The 20,430-nt window shown below is 31.4% G+C and overlaps 1 protein-coding gene across 3 annotated transcripts in view; it reads left to right on the forward strand.

Annotated features, from left to right (window-relative positions):
- lost (methenyltetrahydrofolate synthase domain-containing protein lost) overlaps positions 1 to 18,354 on the forward strand; it is a 37,329-nt gene extending 18,975 nt beyond the window's left edge. For all 3 annotated transcript variants that reach the window (XM_076505951.1, XM_076505953.1, XM_076505952.1), the window contains exons 3-5: positions 8,453 to 8,566; positions 12,255 to 12,345; positions 17,613 to 18,354. In XM_076505951.1, coding sequence (XP_076362066.1) covers positions 8,453 to 8,566; positions 12,255 to 12,345; positions 17,613 to 17,959 — 552 coding nt within the window. In that variant the 3' untranslated portion in view covers positions 17,960 to 18,354. The remainder of the gene's footprint in view (positions 1 to 8,452; positions 8,567 to 12,254; positions 12,346 to 17,612) is intronic.
- The last annotated feature ends 2,076 nt before the right edge of the window (positions 18,355 to 20,430 follow it).

The following is a 20,430-nucleotide window of genomic DNA, read 5'->3' on the forward strand; positions in this document are numbered from 1 at the left end:
ATAACTCTGAACCAAGACTGGAAAGGCCAACTTCAGGTGACTGACGGTGGTTTTTGTACTTACCTGTTAGTCTTCCTGGCGAGTTATGATAATTACAGTTACACTACAGAAAGTCTTTTACAGCTTGTATTACTGTAGTTTTTCTCTTAACATTGTAGACTAGATGTAAACATTGGTTTTGTGCTATTTATGTTTTTTAAACTGTTTTGTTTTACCTTAATTTCCTTTTATGAATTTTACTAAATTTACTTTTAACTTTTTACTAGATGTTTGGAGCTGATAACCTAGCTGCTTTGTGCCATAAAACACTAAATCAACCAACCAACTCACAAGTCCAGTGTGGATCCATCTCCTCCTCCTTTTCAGTTTCAATTAATTATGTGTATTTGTGAGATTTTGGAGCTTTTCTTTATTCATTTTGAATCTACACCTTCTTTGTTGGTGGAAGAGGAGGAATATTTAATATCTCCTCCTTCCTGATTTTTCTAGTTTGGGCTGAGAGATTTCCTGTTGTATTAAGTGATGGAATGGATGGACATTGTTCCCTCCTTTCTCTGTTTGCTTGCTTTGGTTTTCCATCTCCTGGTGAAGGTATATATATGTGTGTGTATGTATATATATAGTGAAATTAAATAATTTATATCTAAATTTAGTTAAATAAATAAATAAAATTATGAGAAAGGACTGCTTTAAAAACAGCAAATCCCAACCTCTGATTAATTATAACCATAAAATTATTCAAGCCCTAAACCAAAACACATTAACATGAAATTAAAAATAATTTATTTTTTTTAAATATACTGCACATTAAAAAAAAAGGATCCTAGGGTACAAGCTACAATGTAGAATTATAAAATGTATGAAGTAGGACCCACATTGCGGTGGGGTAAATCGTCTATCAGTCTTAACCTCCAAATCACTAGTCTCACTTAAGAAAATTAGAAATTAGGAGAGCGAGATGTGGATGCTCAAGCTCATAATGTTCCACATCTATATCACCCTTTACTGCCTGCAAACAGTTGTGGGAAGGTGACTGCTCTCCCAAGCTAGAATAAGAAAAAGATTGAAAAAAAAAAGATATCAATGAAAATAAGGTTCTACCATTTGGGCATAAGTAAGATAAAACTTACCTCTTAGAGTTAGCATTCCTGCCCCTAATATGGTATATAGAGGCATTAATTAACATGACATCAGCAAAGTGATAGTTTACTGTGACTGTTGTGCATTTATATGCGGCATTAGGTATACATCTGTTTAAAGTAGTGTCAAGTTCTTAAATGACCTTATTTTTAACTAAAAATTTTAGTAATTTTTAACAGAATTTCTTTGAATTTATTTTTTATTTATTACAGGATAATTTAAGAATTTTATCTAAAGTTTTTATTAAAACCATTAGCTCTTAATTTTCATGTCAGTATATCAAAATTATTAATAAAGTATTCTTATTTATTACAAGTTTTACAATATTCAGATATATATATATTTGACTGCTGACATGTGGATGTCATAAGTTGGAGTTATTGGCTTAGGTCCTGCTATGTCATAAGTCCTTTCTCTCTAAGTCTCTGACAACCAGAAAAGGTGATACATCTATATGCCAAATTCTTTTGCCATCTTTTTCTCATTTCTGGTAAGTTATCTTCTGAGTTACATCTCAGTTTCAGCACATTTGTCTTTTGCTGCCCATTTCTTTCTTCCAGTATAGAACAATTTATGGTCTGGTATTTTGACTTCTCGCAATGCTTTTCTGTCATGTTATTTATACTCTCAGGCACTATTTTTCTGAGAGTTGTCCCATACTCATTGGTTGTTTTTAACAACATCTGCTGTATTATAAGGAGGTGGTGGTACTTTTGTCAACTCTTGTCTTCAGGGTCCCTTACATTTTGCTCTAACTGGATTCCACTTTGTGGTGTGTGTTGCTCATCAATCCAATTCCACACCAACATCCAACTGGTTGCAACAGGCTTTGTTGAAATAAGGTGTTTTGTAAGACCATCTAGATGCTTACCAGATGTTGTGTGTAAAGCTAAAAAGGATTCTGCCTATTCATTCTAATCATCAGATTGAATAAATCAGGATTAGTTTGCTTTTAAAAACTTGTGGAACTTATTGCACTCCTTTTCAAAACTCCTCAATCCACATTATCCCCCAGATTCTACCAGTTATGGAGTTCTTACTATACCCAGTTTTTAGTCACTGGGGTGCTGGACAGAGGCTTTTCCTCCAGATTGTTCAAACATGTTTCTCCTCTCTTGGAGAAAAAGGCAGAGTTGGGGGCTCTCCTATTCGAGTCCCTCGGTATTTTTTCCAGATGTCAATAGGAGTGGAACTTGCCTCCATGGGAGCCTACTCATAATTCCAGCTCAGATTTGACACTATCTTATCTAGTTGGGGTGTGCGTGATCCTTCTTTTTGATTAGTATAGGTTATGTATGTCGTTTATGGAAGGAGGTCCACTATCTCTTCATAATTGCAAAGGTGAAGTGGTCCCATTCTAGGCCTTTGGTTGAGCACAGGTTTCTCATTGTCTCCTTATTTCAAGGGACAAATGAAATAATCCTTTTCCACTTGGTTGGGGAGTGAGGTTGAATGTTCATAATTTTAGACTAGATAAATTCTGTTCTTGTGGTTGAGTACAGCATACACAATCCCATCAGGTGGAGGAGAAAGTTTGCCCTCTTCAATGTTGCTTGCTATCTCATCATAGGATATAGGAATCAAAACCTCCTAATTCTAACTCCAAGTTGTGGAACCTTGGCTATCTAGTTGGAGCTAACCTATAATGTGATTACTTGTGTATTATTCCACTCTTAATGCAGGAAGTACATTCCAGATGTAGAAAGCATACCTCTTCTGGATGTAGTGTGATTCTCCTGCTTGTGTACCATTTTTATCTTGGTACACCACTGTTATATGCAGATGCTTTCAGTGTGGATGCATTGGCCCTTCCACTTTCTCACAGTAAAATCCAGTTTTGGAAATTACTTTTACTAAATTTCTAAATTATGACTTAAAAATTCAATGCTGGATGCAGTTTTAGCTTTAAAATATATCATTTTGCATTTTAAAACTTCAAATAAGTTCAAAATATTTATATTTGTATAACCTTTTAGCATATCTATAATCATTCTTCAATGACTTGCTTTTAAAAACTAGTACACTCTCTTGGAGTGTATAGGCTGAGGATATAGGATTATCTTGCCTATATAAGATAATCACAACCAAGGGAACGGGCTTGGAGAAATCAGCCGTGTCACTGCTGATCAAGTGTGACAACCCTTGATTGTCGGTATTTGGGGATCCCTCATAAAATTTACCTCTTAGAGTTAGCATTCCTGCCCCTAATATGGTATATAGAGGCATTAATTAACATGACATCAGCCTGTTGTCATTAAAATGTTGGAGTTTTCAACATTTTACTATACTTGGCTATCTAGTTGGAGTGTTCAACTAGATAATAATACTAATTATTAAGACACATTTAAGTGTCTTAAAGCACTTGCATTAAGACAAGTTTAAATTTGTTAAACTTACAGCAATATAATATTGCTACAATATTAGTAAGCAATATACACTTACTAATTTAAAAGTTGTCTCCCTCGTTCTGGATGCCCCACCAAAACAAGAATATTCAAAGCATTCCCGTAAAAATTTTGTTTCGTTTGGCAAATAAACTACATTATACCATTCCAGAACTAGACACTGGAATTTAGCCAGCAAAAAATTTACTTCCAGCAATTTAGCACCATCTCTGTCATTATCTGCATGGTCATCATGGTGAACAGGAAACAACTGTCCAGTAATTTAAAAAACCGAATTATTGTTAAAAAGAAGTCTCATGTGCTTCTTTCTGGTATTGCCAAGTTAAGCTTACAGAATCAACTGCTAATCTCACTCGTTCTGGATGCCCCACCAAAATTCCAGAGAGAACCAAGAGGAAGGTTCTCAGAAAAGTTAGTAGGAACCCTCGTTTAACATGTAATGACATACAGAAACTGGTAAGAGAAACTGGGGTTGAAGTAAGCACCTCTACAGTTATGAACATGTTATGCTCTTCCCTGCATCAAATCTTGAAGGTGTGGGATCTGTATATATCCCCTTAATGTCAGTCCAGTGCTCTGGTGCACTTGTACCATCCTAGAGGAACTGCTCTAGCTTCACTGGGCCCCAGTGTAATTCAAAATTAGAAAAATTGACAAAATTGATGTATTAATAATATATATTACCATTTGATTCTAAAAATAAAGCAAATGCTCAGTTATTAACCTACTTCAATGGATTTACTTTTAAAAAAGAAGGGAAACAAGTAATAAGTATGATGTAGGGATTAAAAGGACAAAAAGTACAGAAACAAGGTGGATGTGAATACACAAAACAATACAAAAGTAACTACATGAGTAATTCAGTTGCATGAATTCAGGTTTGACTAAAAACATTTAAACTGAATAGTGCTATATAGCCTTACAGTGGCTAATAACCATGAACTTGTAAGATTGACTCAGTACTTACTGGTTACTTAAATATAAATTTTTGTATGGTTTAGTATACCCTATTTCTGAACTTTTCATTGTTACCATCCCAATATACTTTTTTGCAAAAAAAATGTTTTATTACTTATTTTGTTTGCAGATGAATCATGCTTCACCCTACAGCCAAATAATTTCTTCTTACTCGTTTGTACAGAACCTGAAATCAGATTACACTATATTACAAAATCTTTATTTTTTTCTTGTTCCTGGGCAGAAAAAAGTGTTATTTCCCAATTGCTTATGCCTAAAGTAAATGGAAAAGACCTATTTTTCTTTTCAAACTTTGCTTTTGAAACATGGGTAATGAAATTTTCCAGAACATTCCAGGTAGATCCAGTGCTGAGGCAATTGGAATTGCCTGTAACCCAAATGAGTGGCACCTCTTCTTTGGTAGGTCATCCAGAAGCCTCAAAGCTGTGCTGCTCCATAACAGGAATAAGTATCCTTCTCTTCCCCTGGCTCATTTAGTGCACCTCAAAGAGGAATACATATGTGTCAAGATCTTACTAGAAGCTTTGAAGTACGATGAGTATGGCTGGGAGGTTATCGGAGACTTCAAAATGGTGGCGTTCCTGATGGGTCTCCAAGGAGGCTTTACTAAGTTTCTGTTATCTTTGCCTTTGGGACAGCAGGGACACTGCAGTACACTACAACAGGAAGCACTAGCCACAATGGACCGAGTTCTCTGTAGGAAGACACAATGTCAAATGTGAGCCACAAGTGGACCTCCAGAAGGTGTTGTTTCAACAACTGTACATAAAACTGGGTCTTATGAAACAAGTTGTCACAGCTCTTAATAAGGAGTCTGCAGCCTTCAAGTATTTTTGAGACTTCTTCCTTAAGCTGTTTGAGGCAAAGGTCAAAGCTGGTGTCTTCGTTGGACTACAAATAAAGAAAATCAGTAAGTAGGGAACAAACAACTTGAGGCAGCTTTGTCGCAGTGGTTTGGAGCTTCTTGGACAATTACAAGGCCGAAAATTAAGTGGAACTGGTTGAGGCCCTGGTGAAGAACTATGTCAAAATGGGCTGCAGGATGTCCCTGAAAGTCCATATCCATGATGCTCATCTTGATAAATTCAAGGAGAACGTGGGAGAATATTGAGAGGAGCAAGGTGAGCACTTCCACCAAGATATACTGGACTTTGCCACTAACCAAGGAGCATATAACAAAAACATGATGGGAGACTATATTTGGCAGCTGATACGTGAAAGTGATTTACATTACAGTCGCAAATCTTGAAAAACTACACACTTCTAAATATTCTTGTTAATTTTTGTATAACTTTAGCATAAATGCATGTAAATTTTGATTTATATGTTGTTTTATTCAGACCTTATGTAAATGAAAATGTGCAAATTTGCCTGTTTTTACATAGAATATAAAATTGTTTATCAAAGCACTTTTCAAAATTGTTTTATGAGAATTAGGTTGATGAACAGTACCATTTAAGTACAACCTCTTCATTCACTATATGGAGAGAGTTTGGAAATTTTCTTTATTATTTGTTCATATTAGAGTCTTGTATACTAATTATTAGATCTTTATAATGTACGAGTTTGCTTTTGAAAATATCACAGAAAAAAGAAGGATACATTTCTAGGTCACTAAGCCTAAGTAATCTACAGGTCAGGTAGCATTGCTCTTTAAATCAATCACATCCAGAGATCAGTCATATCTACCACATAATATAGAATATTTAATCAATAACTTGGACATCTCACCTTAAGTAAAAATCATGGTTAAGCAGATTACGTATTTATAGAATTTTTTGTTCCAAAATGGTTTGGTAAAACATTTCTTGTTTCTTAAAATATGTACAAGTCAGATATTTTAAGAAGAAACTTATTATGACTGCAAGCGCGAACTTTAGTAAGTTTACTTTGATATCATGTTAAGAATATATATTAATTCACTTCTTGTGATCTTTGACTGTACAACTCCAGACTGATTAATTATTATCTTGAATATTGTTTTTATTCATCTTGTGCATGTACATCAGATAGGCAAAACAACTGTAAAGAAAAGTAGCATTTTAGAAAAGCAAATCCACTTCTTGGAGGCATTTTGTTTAATAGCATGTGTATCCTTTCATTAGATATCACTACATATGCAATGCTGTTGTTACTGAATTATGTAAAAATTGTCTCTAATGTCTTTTTACCACATTTTATATGTATTTTGTAAAAAGATGCACCAAATGCTTGTTCATAAATATATTTAGTAGATAGTAGAATATTATTTATTGTCAGTTATGTACAGTATGTTAATATTTTTACATCAAACTTAGGTATCAGTTTCATAACACCATTGTTTCATAGGAAAGAATTTATTTTATTTTTTCTTACTCTGGAGTAAATTATCAATGACCTACTTTTGATTTTTACTGAGGTCCTTATTGTTTTACTAAGGGAAAATTTTTCCTTACAGTATCTTTATCTTTCTTTGAAAAGGTTACTACTTGTGTAGATGAGGGTAAGGGTGTCTATTTGGTGTATCTGGATTTTCAAAAAGCATTTGAAAAGTACCATATAAAAGGCTTGTAAAAATATCTGTAGGTGTTGGAGATAAGTTCGCAATTGGATAGAATAGTGGTTTAATAGAAGAAAGCAGAAGGTTCTTACAAATGGAGTTCAGTCAAATTGGATTAATGTTACAAGTGGGGTACCTCAGGGCCCAATGTTAGGACCAATGTTCTTTTTTATTTAGATCAGTGACATAGATGAAGGAATGTTCACTAAATTATTTAACTTTCTAGATGATATTAAGGTCTTGAGTGTTGCTAAAAGGATTTAGATTATTTATTGAGTTGGGAAAATAAATGGCAAATGGGTTTTAGTCATAATAAATGCAAGATAATGCATGTGGATTATCATACATTGAATTATAAGTATAATTTAGATGGGAATAATTTTAAAAGTGTTGTGAAACAAAGGGATCTTGTAATAGTTGATCAGTCATCCAAGCAGTGTGCTGTTGCTGTTGTTAGGGTAAATAGAATTTTAGGTTGTATTTACAGAAGTGCCAAACTCAACTCTGAAGAAATTATAATTTTATTGTATAGTTCACTGGATAGGCCACATTTGGAGTATTGTGTTCAGTCTTGGACTCCATACTTTAGAAAATACATTGAATGGTTGGAAAGTGTTCAGAAGAGAGTTATTAGAATGATGAATGAGATACATGGATAACTTGAAATCTGTCAGATTGTTTTCTCTTGAAAAAAGAAGTATCAGAGAATAATTGAGTAAGGTATTTAAGATTGTAAAGGAAATTGATACTGTTGGTGCATTATCTCTTTCATACTTAATGAAAACAGTAGGACGAGGAAACACAAATATAAATTTTGATAGGATAGGAGTCATCTTTGTCTAAGATAGTTAAATTATTTTAATAATTGGAATGGGTTTTCTTTGGATGTTTTGAGGGCAGTTAATTTAACTGTGTTTAAGAAAAAGTTTTTAAGTATGTGAATGATAAGGGTTGGCTTTAAGATTGTTTTTTTTTTAATTTATTTATTAATAGTTTCAGCATAAAGGAGTGGACAGCTAAGATGGACTAATAGGCCCCGTGTTGTCTTAAAACATTGTTATATGTTGTCCTTGCATTTGACAACACTGATCTACCTACTGTACAGTATGTAGCATTAGTGCAATTAATGTGATGTATGTTTTTTCTCTATCGATAATTTAAATATATTATTTCAAAAAAACATCCAGAATGTGATGAGAACTAGTTCATGTATAATAATCAACATATTACCCTTTGTTTAATAGTTAAGCAGCCCTTTTTGAAATCTGAGAAATAACTGCCTAATAAAAACAACTCAGAAACAATTTTTTTTAACGTCTGAGTGTATGTACATGTACTTTGACCAAAAGGAACTTTTCTATACAAGCAAAAATGTTTTTGTACCTTTTAGGCTCATAAGACTCTTCTTGTTCCAACTCCACGACTTCGGTTTGGCTTGTTTAATAAGATTACTCCACCTGCAGGATGTAACAAAAAGGTTCTTCACATATGTGCTACATCAGAGGTAAGGCGTTATTGTAATGATTTGTTTGATTGTAGATGATTCTCGTGATATGATTCAAATATAATTGAATTACTGCAAATATATTGCAGTAATATTTAATATCCAGGTTAACAAGATTGACACTAAAAACTTGACCAAGTACTGTGAAGGAACAGAGGTCATGAAATGACACTATCTACTGGATATAGAAAGTGTGTTCACTCACTGCATTTTGTTGCACTTTATATGGTTTACTAGTATGTTATAGAATGAAGACTTTTAAGATATTTATTTCAAGTAAAATCTATTGAGAGAAAGAAATCTGTTGGACTAAGCACAGCTTAGTAGAAGCACCTGTTTTTTGTGTGTGCAAGTACTTATGATTTTTTGTTGTTATTTTTGTTCAACAAAAAAATTATTTTAATTTTTACTGACTTTATTCACTATCATTATCTTACACCAACTCACATTAGAAGGTTATCTTATCAGAATTAATTTGATACTTGTTAGCAAATCAGCATAGTTTTTACCACAAAACTAACATTTTATATTATAAGCAAAGAATAACCAACTCATTGGCAATATTACTGTGCATTCACATACCAACTTACTTTTTTCTATAAAATTTAAAATGTTTTCCCCTTTTACAATGAGTTGTACATTTCTTATAAGAATTTTATGAGTTTTTTCCTTTTAAACTAAAAATTGAAGTGTGATCAACATCAACTGAGGTTGGAGCTCAATTAACATTCTGATCTCATAGCCTTTCGTTATTTTTTAGATTGTTCTCTTTGTTTTTCACTCAAGATTGGAAACAAAGAGTGACACATAATGATAATGAACTTACTGTTTCTTGTTTGCCATAAGTTGTTTTTTTTCTTTTACTCTGTTTATAAACAAAATGCGATATATCAGTACAAAACACATTCACTACATAGAGCAATAAAAGTAGTGAATGCAGTGTTGAAAATCATTGTTTTCCAAATCCTAATTGGAAGTGTTAACAAGGGATAACGTGAATAACAAAAGATCTTTTACATATCAGACACACAAAAGCTGTTAGATTCCTCAGGCTGGCTCTAATCCTATGTATATGGTCTCATGCAGTCATCATGAATGAAGCCACGAAGGTATATAAACTACAACTCTGAAAGTTCTTATTGTGTTTTCACAAACTTTGCCATGCTTCTGATAATGTTCACACATTTTCTGGAAACAAAAAATCATGTTTTTCATTAATGTATTTTTACTAAATATTTGCCTGTGTCAGAGTGTTGACAAATCCACATGCAGTGTGAATTTCACAGTAAAATTAAAAATATGTTTTTCATCTTACAGTTTTCAAGTTTCAATTGTTTAACTTTCTAAAACCTCTTAAATGAATGCTAAATGCTTTTTGTTGTTGTTTATCTGTTATTTTCTCTACTCTAAATCTATATAGACTCACCTGAGTCAACTGGCCTTGTAACCATTATAAGAAAATACAAAATATGTATTTAAGTTACTCATTTCATTCTAAAATCTGTGAACATTATAACAGGAACTTACACAATACTTAAATTTACAGCCTGAGGTAATATACTTTTCATTTAGTTGTTTTTTTTTATTTATATTAGAACTTTGACCCCCTCAGACCAGAATGATATTTATTATGCTTGAAAAACTATGTGAAGCATGTATCAAGTCATCATCACACTCTCATTAAATTACATCAGTGCTCTCAAGCTGTTATTGATCGCAATATTTTGTTTATTTATTTTATTTACAGTTATTTATGATAAATTTATAATTTTTGCATTTTAGTTAATTTCATAACAATAAATAAATATAGATAAAATTTAATTACATACTTCAGAAGTCTTATTTTCCTTGAATTTTTGCACTCATGCAAGCAAAGTCGATGTGAAAATTTAACTAATTCAATGTAATGATAATGTGGTCTTAGAGATTATTTTTTCATCTAGTTTTCCAATTTAAGATATGAAATATTTTTAAGCATATAAAATAGAATGCTCAAAACATATATAATTTATTTGATAGAAGTGGCTTAAGATAATCTTTGTATCTGGTCAAGTAGAGCTCCAACATGGCATGCAAGAGGTAACAGTAAGAGTATAAATAAGCAGTTTTGACTGAAGATATGTCTTGCATTATACCAAGTGAAGCTTGATTATTTATTTTCATATATTATTTTAAAGAAATTGAAACATTTAATTTCAACATTTGAACATCAAACTATTTTTAATGCCAGTTTATTGATTACATTGATAACAAAATAGTTTAATTAATTTTTTAATGTATCTGAGAAAGGTTGTAATGTGCATTTTGAATTACTAGTAGTGATAAAGTTAAACATGCTTAAAATAATAATCCATATCAGGACTAGTGCTTGGTGTTATCTATGAGCAGTGATTATATTGATTTGTGCCACATAAACAATTAACTAATCAACATTATAATTAAATAAATTTTCATGAACACAATCAACCTGTCAAAATGTGTGTTATATTAATCTGGTCAGCTGTGATTTTTTCAGTGTAAATTAGGGTTATCTTCAGTAAATGACTATACATGTAAACCAAACATAAAGTACCTGTTATATCTTTTTTTATTCACTTATTAGATTTCCCATAATTTTGTGTAAATCAGACAAGTGAATAAAAAAATAGTAGCAGGTACTGTATGTTTGGTTTATATGTACAGTCATATCTTAAGTATAGCATATCACAATAGTCACCCATTGCTATTCAGTGGACTAACTAGTTATTTATCTGTTAATTCTTATTCTTCACCAGATCATGAATATAAGTGAACAAAAGTTGGTATAGCAAATAAAAAAAAAATAGGCTAGCACTACATTGTCTTCACTGATATACATATTTTGCTTAAGAAAAAATTAACAAATTGTTTTTTGTTTGTTTGTTTGTTTGTTTTTGAATTTCGCAGAAAGCTACTCGAGGGCTATCTGTGCTAGCCGTCCCTAATTTAGCAGTGTAAGACTAGAGGGAAGGCAGCTAGTCATCACCACTCACCACCAACTCTTGGGCTACTCTTTTATCAACGAATAGTGGGATTGACCATCACATTATAATGCCCCCATGGCTGAAAGGGCGAGCATGTTTGGCGCGATGGGGATGTGAACCCGCGACCCTCAGATTATGAGTCACACGCCTTAACACGCTTGGCCATGCCGGGCCAAATTAACAAATAGATAACGTGTGTTTTTAGAGTTGTTAATATTCAAAGGTTATCCTATTGCTAAATCACTTCATATTTCAGACTTATTTGTGAAAAATAGGTAACTATTCCTAATTTTTCAAAGTTTGTATAATTACATTCTAAAATGAAAATCGTACAAAAAGAGTATTTTTAAAATATTTGTAGAATGAATCAACAGTAGGCTACTAAGTATTAAATAAGTTATGATTCTCAAACTGATATTAACTTTTAGGCTATTTTTATGCTTTTATGGTTTCTCTAGTAATAGCTGTTATACATTTTTTTACAATTTCATTTTGTTTACTCAGTGTCAAATTACAGTTTGTAAAAATATAGAGTAGTTAGAATAAATAGGAATTGTAATGAAAATGCTTTGGACAAGTTACCAGAAAGATACTTGAAAAGTTTTTGTTTAAATTTCCTGATAAAAGCACAAAATTTAATTTTATAATTCAGAAATTAAAAGAAATTGTTATATCTGTACAAACAGGGTGTTAAACAGCACAGTACTCCAGTATCATTAGACACCAAATTGAAAGTAGACTTGGTTGTTATTGGTTCCGTAGCTGTCTCAAGAGCAGGTAAATAGTCATTTATGTTTTTGTAATATGATGACATGCAGTTGGTTTACTTCTGTTGTAAGCTTTAATTGTAAATATAGTTCGAATTCATCCCTTGGTTAGCGATTTAATCTGAAAGAAAAGGTGGATAGAGTTGTCATTGCCCAACGACTGAGAAACTGCTGTATTGTGACAAATGAAAGTCAGTTCTTACTTAAACCACATTAATTGTAATTCTTCAGTCAACCATGTACTATGCATATAAGTAATGTGATATGAATAACTATACAAATAAAATTTATTCTTGTGTGTGTACATATATATTTAAATTAAAATTTATGTAGACCACATAAATATCCAAATAAAGTATACACAAATTAAAAAATCCAAATAAAAATCAGCAGCTTCTATATATGGAATTCTCTTAGTACATAACATAGAACAGAAGTTGTAATCTTTTATTCAACAAAAGTACTAAACAATGCTCCCTTTTTTTCTTTCTTTTTTTTAAATTATTATATAATAATAATGCATTATGTGTTTTTATACCATTTTGAAATAACTTTCCACAGAGCCGTATTTGCTTTGGTCTCCGAAACATTGATGTTTTCAAAATGGTAACCAATGGAAATATTACCATTTTCATAAAAAAATTACTTGTAAAAGATAAGTGAAAAATTTATTCAACTCAAAATATCTTTACACTAGTACAATTAAGTGAGAGATGAACTTAGTGCTTAATTGTATAATTGGTTAAAAATATTTCATTTTCTGAACTAGTCCTGGTGTCAGGTTTAAATAAGCAATTTTTAGGTTATGCAGTCAAGTTGTTTCTCTGATTTCAGGTTCAAACCTATCTCTAACTGCACAGTTTATAGGCTACATAGTTAAGTCATTTCTTTCATATCAGACTCTTGATTGGCTCACTAAAGAGGCTATAAGACTGCCACAAACTTCATTTACTGTGTTATATATCTGACTCTTAATCAAATCTGATTACAAAAACTGAAAATTTTGTTACATTAGATTTTATCAAATGATGCTAATGCATATCAGATTTTCTGCCAAATGATACTGAACAATTACAAAAGCAGTAGTAAACAATTAATTATAGTAAATAATTAATTATATTATTGTCAGTAAACAATAATATAATTCATTTATTCAGTTTTAAGAAAAGAAAAACATTATTTTAACTATTGCTTGCTTAAATTTTAATGTGTCTGGTAAAATTACAAATACTGATTAAAAAAAACAATTTATATTGTTTACAAATTCATTTGTTTATTTTCAACTTATTTGGTAAGGTTTTCTTCACTTTTCAGCAGATGTTTTTTAAAGCACTTACTCCTTACTTCTGAATAGAGCTAAAGTGATTATAAATGTTGTTAAGCAATGAGCATTGTCTTCATTTTTATATTTTTCATTTGGGAATTCTCTTTACTTCCTTTTTTGGTCAAGCTCATTCTTCTCTACTTTGGTGTCAGGATGTGGTTTTCCTCAGAAATACTCACTTTCTTGAGTTAGACACACATGTATTCCCTTTATTAGATACTTCTTGACCAGAGGAATTTACCTTGGACCATCCCAGGTTTCTCAATTCTCCTGAGTTTTGTGTTGGTGGTCAGTCATACCATATCTTGGTATCTTGGCAGTTCATTGGACTCTTTATCCTTTCCTGTAGAGTAGAATGGTTATGTTTCTTTCTGCAATTCCACTATTGTCAGCTTTATCAACTAACAAGGAGCTACCACGTACCACTCTCTGTCTGATCAGACTCTTGATTTCATGTATTGGGCTAATGACCTTGAGAAACTATTCTGGCAGGTCATGATCTCCAAGTTATGATTCATTCTCACCAGGTTCTCTACAGAGTGGTCTCTTCATCTTCACATTTTTCTGTTGGTTTGTTCTTAAAAGGGCATACTGCATATATATCTGGTTGATTATTTTCCATTCTATTGTCACCATATTATATCTCGTGTCTCAGTTCAGGAATTGCCCCTTATGTCGCATCTTTCATTGCTTACACCTTTTATCTTTTTGTTCTGCATATATGTACCAGAGGCTTACATCTTGCTTCAATCTTTGATCTTTTTCCCAGGACTTCCATCTCTTGTGTACTTCTGTTCCTCACTTGTTCAAGCTCCTCACCTAGTTATTTTTTCAAGGTTTGTCTGTTTCAACTGATGCTCTTTATAGAGCTGCCCTGTTGAATTTCCTCCTTTCACCCTAATCCAGACAATTATTTTGTATATCTACATGAAATGTGGCAAGCTGTAATTAAAATGTATAAAAACATCTGTTTTACAAAATGTATTTGTACTCAAGATGTGTGTAAATGAATGACATCAATCTGGCTCGTACTGTGACAAGTTAGAGTGCAAGGTGATGTTTATATGAAAAACATATAGTTTGTGGATTACCATTTTATAAACTGTAGAACATCCAAAATGCATATCTACAGTGTTTCAGTACCCTTGTATATTGTATCTATTATTTACTTTCATCTACTTCAAAGGAAGAGTCATGACTGTAACATCAAATAAATAATACACTGTTGAATAGCACTCTTTATAAGGCTATAGCATATGCACTTTGACCTGTATCCATGTAAAAAGGTTAATCTTCACAGTGGCAGGTTCTATTTCAAAAACAAGATTGCAAAAAAATTCTTTATTTTGACTAACAAAATAACTTTTGTAAGATAGATAGAAAATATGAAACAATTTCCAGTTTGTAATTGAAGAAACAAAATGAAGCTTTTTTTTAAAAGTCAGAGCAGTGTGTACTATAAAGGAAAACCACAAAGACCAACCTGGAAAAGGGCAGGATAAGAGTAGACTATTTAATGCATTGTTTTAACCTATATTGACAATGGCAATTTGCAACAAAATTTTTATTTGTAGTAATTTTTAATATTTCTTGAAATTACTTTTTACCTGTTTAATACATATCTTCATATGTTAAAATTATTTTAGGTAAAAATTATCAATTTAGAATTTTGTGTAAAAAGGGAAGGAATAGATTATAAAAACACACTGAATAATTGTTGGGGTTATAAGAAAACTCCTTAAACTGTGTTAATGGTATGAGTATTTTCAGTAAGTATTGTAATAAACTGTTAAAAATAATTATTTTTTTACTTAGGGTTATACTTGTTAGGTGTAAATATTCAAATTTTGCCAGTCATTGGAATCTGACACAGAACACTTGCCAAAATCCCAAAATATCAAATTGTTTGTTATACCTAAGTGTCTTTAATTACAACATACTAGTTCACTTAATTGATATGTCAACTTGAATTAAAAACACAGATTTATTGTTTTTAAAATTGGGTACTAAATGGTCCTACAATGCTATTATGAACATATTACAAAATCATATTCCAAGAAAAATTGAAAACTGTAGATTAAAAAAGTGTTCAAGTTGCACATTATTTGTGATTTTTTGTTACTAGTGTTTAAGTTGTAAACTTTCAAACAGGTATCTGTATCAACAAAGAAATAATCATGAGCATTTAGGAATGAGAAATGTTACATTTAATTGATGGAGTTGCTCAAATTTATTATTTTACTTTCATTAGCATGATTTCATATATAAATACTCATCTTCATTAACCAAAGTTGATAATTGTTAATGAGTATTATGACATTCCAGAATCATATTACAGAACCATAATAGAAAAAGAGAAGCAAGTTTAACTCAAAGTTGTCATATATACTGTGTGAAAACATTTTCACAGTATTGATTACTACAAGTTGATGTAAAGGACTGATATATTATTTTAAGATATGTCTAATGTTTCATGAGGTTAGGAATGCAGTACCTTATTCTTACTTATTTTTGTTTGTTGTCTGTTAAATACTATATAACTGATGAACACCTAAAAAGGTAGTTCCATTCTAACTGTAGTCCTCCAGCTGTAAACTGATTTAAATATATTTTAAATTGTTAAAGAAGCAATTGGCAGTTGAGACAAGACCTACTAATGTTAGGTTCAAAGGAGAATGTTGCAGGCACACACTGGATGCTAAAATGTTTGATTTTATGACTAAGTATATTGTGGTGTCTGCTACCCTGTAATGAATTTCTATTTACAAATTATTTAATGTTAAATATGTAGATCAATATAAATAACCAGATAAATATGTTATTTTTGTGATATTAGTAATTTATAATGATATAAACTCTTACTTCTTGGAACTTTCTTTTTAGAAATCTCACCATGTGAAGATTTTAAGGTTGTAGTTTAATACAACCTTAAAACTGTAAACTGATTTAAATGTATTTTAAATTGTTAAAGAAGCAATTGGCAGTTGAGACAAGACCTACTAATGTTTTACAGTAGTTACAGTAGTTTAATAAGGTTTAATAGGTTACTTATTAAAGAAAACTAGGTGTTCCTTCTTTAACTATATTAGTTAATATGTAGTAGGTCTATGTCCTTAACTATGTATAAATTCATGTGTTATATTTATTTCGTATATAAAATTTTAATGAATATGTGTACAAGTGTTCTGAGATTACATTCTTGACAATTATTTTTGAATATCAAAACATAATGACATGTAACAGATTTTTTAACTGTTTCACACAAGTTAAAAGATATTCAGTTACTAATAATAATTAAAATCAGAATGCCTACTGGAAAAGCTGCTGTTATTGTATTTTTAAATTAATTTTTCCATACAGTAAGTTTCTCACTAGTAAGAAAAAAAATATTTTCAAAAATGATGTTTCAAATGCTGAAAGCTGGTGTAAAGCATTATAATCTAATATTCTTAACTTGTATTAATCAGGAACAAATTAAGAGTAATGGGGAAAAATCCTTTGCAGTTTACATGTTTTATGTTCCATTATTATTTCCAAAAAGCAATTACTTGGGTAGAGTATTTTTAATCATCCTTCTGGCAAAATTGCACTGCATATGCCAAATTCTGAGTTCAGCTACATGTGAAATGTGTTGAAGCTGTGGACTCTATTCCAATTTCCTGGTACTTAACCTAGGAATTCTATCCAGCTGAAATTGGAATTATAAAACCATAATGACATCAATAAGTTAAACAATTTTGTTAATCATTGCTATACTAACCTTCTGTACTCATATTTATAATCTTGTAATATAAATGTCTGAAATAGATTATCACAAATATTTTGATAATGCTGTAAGGTTCATAAGATTTACCAAAAGTAAATACAAAATTCAAGTTATCTAAGTGTTGATAAATGTTTTTTGTTGTTGTTTTTTACAATAAAATATTTAGTATTGTCTTTGATTTCCACAGGTCATCGCATTGGTAAAGGTGAAGGATATGCAGATCTGGAATATGCCATAATGTCAACAATTGGAGCTGTCAATAAAGATGTTATAGTTGTAACAACAGTACATGATTGTCAAGTATTTGACAGACTTCCTCAGCAAGTTTTTGGAGATCATGATGTTACTGTAGATGTCATTGTTACTCCAACCCAAATCATTCAGTGTGAACCAAGACTTTCAAAACCTACTGCAGTGAATTGGGCTTTGTTGTCAATAGAAAAGCTAAATGAAATACCAGTACTAAAAGCTCTTCGATGGAAAGAACAGGAAGATGGAAAAGATGTAACTTTAAAGCATGCTGAAAATGATTGAGAATTTTGTGTCATTGTTTGCAAGTACAAGTTTTACTTAATATAGTGACAGTTACACTGTTTCCGAAGCTGTTGTCTTATTCACTACGTTTGAACTAATAAATTAATACATAACTTTGTTTTTCAGTGTGGTGAGTATCACTAACTAAATAGGTTAATCTGAAATAATCACTCAGAGTTTTATAGGACATAAATTTTTTCAGTGTTGATTAATAACATTGTTCAGTTTGTAACATGCTGTATTGTTGACTGTATTATATATTAAATTTTTGTAACTGCTTAAAATCAGTATCTTGTATTGTAGAGTTGAGGTATAATGCTTTTATCAAACAAAAATTTTATTGCCTGGTAAAAAATATTCCCATGAAAGTGTTTATGATAATGATTAAACCATTATGAAAATACATGGAAGATGTTTATTTGCTGCTAGTTTTGGTAGTTAAAAATTAAAACTCACTACATATTAAAGTGGCTGGTCTTAAAAGACTACAATGATACTGAAAGTTAACTCTAGGGAAGCTAACAAGTGAAGAGTTTTCAACTCCATGTGATACTTCTCTTGCTACTACGTCTACTCCTTTCTTTTTTTTGTAGTTAAATCCATCATTGTGAGGTTTTATTTACTGCCAAAAGTTTAAAGAGTTAGATGAATCTTCCTTTCATTCTACACTGAAGAAATTTCAATGACAGATAAAGAGAATGTCAGAAGAAAAAACAAAGGTTCCATGGGAACCAGCACATTGACAAACCATGGTAGTAGAACTGAGCTACAAATCAATATTAAGGTTGGAAAATTGTTAATGGTGAAACTTTGAAATGATGGTCACTTTAATTTTTAATGGTGTTTTCTCCATTTCATCTTTTTTCTTACCTGAATGTTTGTGAAATTTAGTTTTATTTTATGTAAAGAAAGTAATAAATATTACAAGATACTTTTTACTTAACACCATGTACTGAAGATGTTCAAACTATTATAATATCATAGTTGAGTGAATTACATAGTGTACGTTGCAACTTCATAAGCGTCACAAGCTATTCTTTGAAGAAAGCCCACAGACTGGACGATTGTTTATCTGAACATCCTACAGACGTAAGAAGAAGCTACACTGAACTTGCAGTTCCTAGACATTTTAGTTCTGACCATAATGATACTTCTGACATGGTAGTCTCAATAATGAGTGGTGTTAAATCTAGAACTTTCAACTGGAAAAGGGGAGAATTAATTTAAATTCTACAAATTGCAAAATACTGTACTATAAAATAATTGACTACAGATGGTTCAATTGAACCAAAGAAAAAGCATTTTTCGTTCATATAAGGTAGTAAACCAACAAAATATATTGCCTCTTAACGCGTCAATTTATAAACATTAGGCGAAGTTCTCGAAATTTCAGTTGGCAACAATACTTGACGATACACTAGTGCTTTCGTAAAATAAGTTGTTGCTTCTTACACACAAGAATCTTCTACAAATTTAGTGAATAGGCAGGAATTTGACAATACACATTTACCCGTATAAGTTACATCCATGTCTAGATATATATTTAACTGATATAAACATCGATATTAAAATAAATATACGTAATAGTAAATCTGTCACATATTTTACTTCACAAAGACAGTTATATAGTAAATCGAATTTGACAACTGACACATATTGTCGGTATCAGACGATTCCTGAACCATTATAGATTAATATTTGTAATTCAATTTCAGGGCGTTAAATCATCTAGAACCTTTACAGTACATGTCAGCAGAGTACAAGCTGTATTTCTGCTCACCTGTTGAATGGTCACTCTAATTCTCCATCCATTGCTTCAGTCTTGTAGCATAAGATGATAAATCATATTTTCATACTTTGTAGAATGTGGGATTTGTTCTTTTGCTAAGAAGTAGACAATTCTCACAAAAACTAGCACTAGCAATCGTGCTTAGATAAAGTTTACATAATACTTACCCAAATACAGACTTAGGAACATGGTTTTGTTTGTATGTTAAACCCCCAAGAATGAGTTTTTGTACGGGTAGGATTCATGAGAGTAGGTGTTTGTGACTTGGCGATAATTTCAACAGTAACAAACAGAACACAATCCTCTTATATTAAAACAACTCAAACGTACATACGTTATATGTACGTTGCCCTCTTGATTATCACACTTGTATCCAGAATTTTAAATAATTTACTCTTTTTGTCAAAGTCCACACTTGCTGGTTCAGTTACTTTAGAATTGCAATATGAATTATTATTCTATGCTCTGTTATTACAATACAATCTGTAATAACTTCACTTTCAAAATCGCCACTATGCTCTCTTTATGGGTAAACTCATAATCATATACATTAGATCTATCTTTCAAACTAAATTTTCGACACATCCATATCCCAACAAAAGTTTAGAACGTTCCATACACTACTAGATATTATGATGCAGTAATTAATACTCAACTAAATCAGCGAAAAAACCTAGAACAC

Source organism: Tachypleus tridentatus, chromosome 6 (assembly GCF_004210375.1).
Source record: "Tachypleus tridentatus isolate NWPU-2018 chromosome 6, ASM421037v1, whole genome shotgun sequence".
Classification (NCBI taxonomy): Eukaryota; Metazoa; Arthropoda; class Merostomata; order Xiphosura; family Limulidae; genus Tachypleus; species Tachypleus tridentatus.